We start from the raw sequence: 5,482 nt of genomic DNA, 5'->3' as shown, positions 1-5,482 counted from the left end.
TGGTGATTCCTCGCTACAACTTTCACATGTAGGCCCGTCTCGTATGCCTCTCGTCTCGACTGGATTTAAATCTTCGCCGATCTGTGTTGAAAAAAGTTTAATGAAATAAGTGGCTTCATCTGTGCTCGTCTCCTGGATGCCCTGGTTATCTCACGATGAAACTTTGATTATAGTGTGGATGATGACAGAAGCTTTAGTGGCGTGGGCTTTATCATTAAAAATAATGAGGGCAGACTGATAGCAGCCAGGGACCGGTGCATTTTCAACATGACTGTCATCTGTGCCAAGTTCAGAGCTGCCTGAAAAAATATCACTTTTGCAAGGCGCATCTTAGGTGCAAATCGTCTCCTCCTCAAGAGTAACTCGGCCATGTTAATCAAATGAATTCGGAGTTAGAGAGGACAGCCACTGTTCCATGATATCTACAAAGCCACGCATGTCTACAGCGAGCTGAGAGAGGCGCATGGCGCGGTTAACTGGGCCGCGTGTTTTGCTGTCCACCATTCAGAGAGCTTCATATGGAAAAACAAAAAATCCCTACCATAGCCTTTTAGTGAGCTATTATTTTTTGATTTTGTTAGCTGTATTTACATCCGTTGCGTGCGAAAATTAGCCACTAATGGACATACAAGAACTAGAAAACTACTCCAATTTTACATTAGAACTATCTGAAGTTTAAAGATGATTGCAGGTGGGGAGAGAATTATGAATCAAAAATTAACTTTTAACTTTCTTTCTCATTGGACTATACGCCCCTGTACTTATGAATTCAATGATTTAAGGGTCCCGGGAGGAAACTTCGGAAAGAAACCCTACTGGTTTCTCAAGCATCCAAAAGATAATTATTTCAAATTATAACAGCATATTCCCTTAACCTATGGAAGTTATTTGACCATCTGGGTAAAATCGAGTTGAAATGAAGAAATGGTTTGAAGGATCAACTGTCCTGGTTTGATAGTGTGATCCTGGAGTAAGGCTTATAACCATCTTCTGTAGTTGCCATCTAGCTATCAGCCATCAAACTCTCTGTTTTCCCAATCTAGCTATGATCTGTGACCAACTCAAATGAATATCTTTTACTAAATATTAATTATAATCTTTTTTTGAGAGAACCCTTACTCATCAAAGTCCAACCTTGCAGGAGTTAACATATCAATAGAGACTCTTGACATCAACAAATTAACTCGGGTAGCCCATAATAAACTTATTGTTGGTACAGCTTCTCCCTTTATATCACCTTTTCTTCAACCCTTCTCTACCCAGTTCTGATGGCGAACTCACTCCCATCTCCTTATGTTTTGAATATCTCCAGGCCCTCAACCTCATCTAGCTGCATTATTCTTTGGCCAGGAGTATTTGATGTGCTGACATGATTCGTTTGAATGATATAAATACTCATGCATAAATGTTTCAGGGCCTGAAAAAGGGTGGCACTGTTTTGGTTTCAAGCGACCCATGAAATCATTGGAGGCAGAGTGTTGGTTTAAGTGAATGGCACGCAGTAGCATCTCACCCTGGACATTGGGAGATGCTTGCTTTTTGCAAACATAGAAGAAAAAATTGATCTACGCCACCCTCGTACAAGATTACGTTTTTCTATTGCCAGCATTTGAAAAACAGAGTTCCATGCATTGTTAGAGGATCTTCACAAGGCTCTGAAACATGGTACTGACATCTGCTAGGGATCTCACAAAGTAATTGCAATGTTTTAGAACTATGCATCAGAGGCAATTTGAGTTGAAGTGAATGTATTGTTGGTAATAAATTGCCTTGAAGAAAAATGCTTTGGGCAAAGGAGATCATGGCCCAACCTTCCTCTCTCTTGCTCCTCAGAAGACTCATCTATCTCACAAAAAACCATCTCCAGTGGAATGATACATTCATAACAAGCAAAGTAAGGCACCAAACATTCATCTGCAATGGATGGGAAGTTCCACCATTTCTATTATTATTGTTCTCCGACTTGCGACACATAACAATGAAAGCTTTTTAAAGCTCTCCAGAAGCTAGCCTCCCATTACATTCACTTTGTACTCCATTCACATGTTATAGCGAGCATAAGAGGACCAAACAACCCCTAGCTCCCAAAAGATAAGATATTATAATTAAACCCTACATAGATATATATATGCCTTTGACCTAACTTCAACTTGAGACGGAGAGAAAACATTTCACTAATGAAAAATTAAAAGAAAATAAAGATAAAAATACTAAATTACCCATTTTCCATCTATATGCAGCAGAAGTTCTAGTATGCCTCTTCCCTCCACCCAGAGAGCTTCAAAGAGATGGGCAAGGAGATTAAGAAGCAGAGCATAGCCCACATAATCTTATATTGCTTCACATAATTAAGCAGCTACTGGGGTTCTCATCACTGAAGAAGTCGGTATATGGCTCACCCTGCGGTGGTGGTGGCTGGTACATGTTGTAAATTGGCGGCGGCGGTGGTCGGGCGTACCCCATCATCGGCTGATATGGATGATCCTGGCCATTCATCATCCTCGGCTGCTGCTGCTGCTGCTGCTGCATCATTGCAGCCAAGTACTGCTGCTGGTATGGATATGCAGCAGCCATCATCTCCGGCTGCGGCGGCGGAGGCGGCGTCGGCACCACCATCCCCCCTTGAACGTATCCAGGCTGTGGGACGCCGGCTGGAAGGCCCTGGATCGCAGGTGGGAAGCTCCCCATCTGGGCCATGAGAGCTTGCATGTTCCCCATTTGGCCCAAGCCCATGCCAGGGAAGCCTTGGCCCATCATTCTGGGATTCATCGCTGGATGGCCCCCGCCACCATCCTTGCCTCCACTGGCTGGATTGTTGCTATTGTTCCCACCATTACCGTTGCCATTGCCATTGCCATTGGGAGTGGCCTTATTATTCCCTCCATTCTTATTATCCTGTTCCCCAGGCCCACCACCATTCTTCCCGCCGCCGCCACCATTCTTGGCAGAAGCTCCACCGCCAGCATTGCCAGCACCCTGGTTCTGATTTCCACCACCGCTGCCACCATTTTTGCCGCCGCCACCATTGCCATTCTTCTGCTCATTGTTAACACCCATGCTCTTGTTTTGCACCATGGCATCTCCAACACCACCACCTTTCTTGGCACTCCCACCGCCACCGCCGCCACCCTTCTTATCATTCATCCCATTCCCATTGGGTGGTGCGTTCATGGGCTTGATCTTGATGTTCTTAAAATCCTCATCAAAGTCAGCATCGAAACTATCCATAACATCCAGGTCCTCATCATCAAAGTTATCGAAATCATCGCCATCGCTGCCGCAGTCTTCGGGGAGAGGGGCGAAGTTCACAGGTTTCTGATCCTTCGGGAAGGGGAGCTTCAGGTCCTTGAATTGCGGCAGCTTCAGATCTTCGAAACCTTTCATCTGCTGTAGCTGCTGGAATTGTTGTTGCAGTGGTTGTTGTCGCTGCTGCTGCTGCGGCGCCGGCGGTGCTGGTGGTTGCTGGCCCTTGTGGTCTTTTCCACCATTCCCACCACCACCTCCGCCCTTCTGAGGTTTTCCATTGTCCTTGGGCTGCCCTTTCCCTTGCTCACGCTGTGGCTTCTGGGATTGGCTGTTGCTGTTGCTGTTGCTGCCACCCTTTGGAGCCAACAGCTCTGCATGCTTGCCAGCCTTTGCAAGCTTTTTTATGAGGGTGGCAGGATCAACATTGCCTGAAATAGTTACCTTCCCTTGCTCTGCATCTATGGCGGTGGTGTACACTCCTGAGATCAACAGTAATACAAAATAGAAAGAAGAAAGAAAAGAAAGGCAACAATAAAGATATCATCAGAGATCTATATATGTAGGAATCCAAACAACTGTAGATAAAAAGAAAATGAGAAGCTCCTTTTCTTCTAGCGCTAAAAACACTACAAAAACAGTGCATAGGTAGAGGAGGAGGAAAAATAGATCGTGGAAGTACCATCAATTTTCTGAAGCAATTTCTTCACCTTCTTCTTACATCCCTCGCAGTGTATGTTCACTTTGAGAACACAGGTCTGCATTTAAAAAAAAAATAAAGAAAGAAAAATGGAGGGAAAAAAACAAATTAACAGACAAAACCATGAACATTAGAGACAAAGCTTGAAATGTGTTGATTAACTTGATGAACAAAAGAGACAGAGACATGCTAAATGTTAAGAATAATGCTCAAAATGTAGCATGGGATAAAAGGAAACAAAGAAAAGAGAAATGACTGTTGAAAGTTGTTGAGTTCAGAAGAAGCAGAGGCAAAGAAAGAATAATAGGGAAAGAAAGAGGTACCTGTATCTTGAGGAACTTGATATCGTCTTCTTTACTCATCCCTTCCACCAAACAGAAGAACAAGACCAATTTTTTTTCCTTCTTCTTCAAACTCAGTACAGCTTTTTATGGAGATATGGGAACAAAGGAAGAAGAAAACGGATCAATGGAGAAACTTAAGAAGAATCCCCACGAAAGAGATCACTTTCTTTGGTGGGCTTGTCATCCCAAGAGTGCAAGAAATAATGGTGGAGAAACGGGCTTAGTGTATTTGAGCAGCGAGAGGGAGGGTTTTAGAGAAAGTTGATGCCTTCAGAAATGACCATTAACCCTGGCCCTTGTCAGGTGATGCAAGGGATGAGAGGGGAGGGGTGAGTGTTCCAAATACTGAGACTCTCTTTGCCCTTCATTTGGTTTTAATACTACTGCGTTTCCTCTCTCTTCCTCAACCAGGGAAAACATGGTTTTTTTTTTTTTTTTTTTTGCAAGACCATCCCTATGCTTTTTAAAATTGCAGATCAGTCTCTTTCTTTCTTCCTTCCTTTCTTTTTTCTTTTTATGATGATCACCTAATATCCGAAGAACCTTTTTGTTTGGTTGGACCAACATTGTGTGTAAACCTGTTTAAACCAATTTATGTGATTAGGGTGGACCACCTTCTCTCTTAGTGAGAAATGCCAAGAGAACTCAATCTCATTCTCACTTCTTTTCCTCCACTCTTCTATTCCACAAAAACTCTCAAAATTTCTGCAACCTCAAGTTTTTGTGAACAACATTTTTAGAGGAATTTTTGCATAGGAGAGGAAGATTAGATGTTTACTCTTGACAGTTTTGTGTACCTATTTGTAACCAATGCTTTGTATAGCCACCAAAATACAATTTCTATTTTCACCCTAGCTATTATTTAAAATTTACTGGGCATTAGATTCGAAAAATGACAGTTATGAGCTCTTTATTCTTGGTGGGCCAACAATATATAGTTTTTGGCTTCATATGTTTGTTGTCATAAACCTTTGTTTTGGTATTTATGGTTTTATCTGTAAAATCTTTTTCTTAATTTTAAAGTTATACTTAAAGTATAATGAGATTGATTTGTGTGCTTGATTATGATAATTGAGATATGATATGTTTGTTAAATAGTCCTTGCTGCCCACTCCTAACACTAATAGGCCCAAAAAGCAACTCTTATTACTGCAGAAGTGGTAAAAATGTTTCATAAAGTTTCTTCTCATCAGAA

General features: G+C 42.2%; 1 protein-coding gene across 1 annotated transcript; it reads right to left on the bottom strand.

Moving 5' to 3' along the window:
- Positions 1 to 1,909: 1,909 nt before the first annotated feature.
- Positions 1,910 to 4,644, bottom strand: LOC103722103 (heavy metal-associated isoprenylated plant protein 33-like). The gene is made up of 3 exons (XM_039132852.1): positions 4,267 to 4,644; positions 3,926 to 4,001; positions 1,910 to 3,725 (listed from the first exon to the last, which is right to left on the bottom strand). Exons 1-3 carry the CDS (start codon positions 4,303 to 4,305, stop codon positions 2,341 to 2,343), a joined length of 1,500 nt encoding a protein of 499 aa, XP_038988780.1. The 5' UTR covers positions 4,306 to 4,644; the 3' UTR covers positions 1,910 to 2,340.
- Between the last annotated feature and the right edge of the window lie 838 nt (positions 4,645 to 5,482).

This window comes from Phoenix dactylifera, chromosome 13 (assembly GCF_009389715.1).
Source record: "Phoenix dactylifera cultivar Barhee BC4 chromosome 13, palm_55x_up_171113_PBpolish2nd_filt_p, whole genome shotgun sequence".
In the NCBI taxonomy this organism is placed as follows: domain Eukaryota; kingdom Viridiplantae; phylum Streptophyta; class Magnoliopsida; order Arecales; family Arecaceae; genus Phoenix; species Phoenix dactylifera.
Note: the sequence above shows the minus strand (reverse complement) of the source record. Positions and strands in the feature narration are given on the sequence as shown.

Bases quoted from the DNA above. Each gene is read 5' to 3' on its own strand.
- LOC103722103 (XM_039132852.1), bottom strand. From the start codon at position 4,305: ATGAGTAAAGAAGACGATATCAAGTTCCTCAAGATACAG. The intron at 4,002-4,266 runs GTACCTCTTTCT...TTTTAAATGCAG, and splicing joins TCAAGTTCCTCAAGATACAG to ACCTGTGTTCTCAAAGTGAA. The intron at 3,726-3,925 runs GTACTTCCACGA...TGTTGATCTCAG, and splicing joins ATTGCTTCAGAAAATTGATG to GAGTGTACACCACCGCCATA.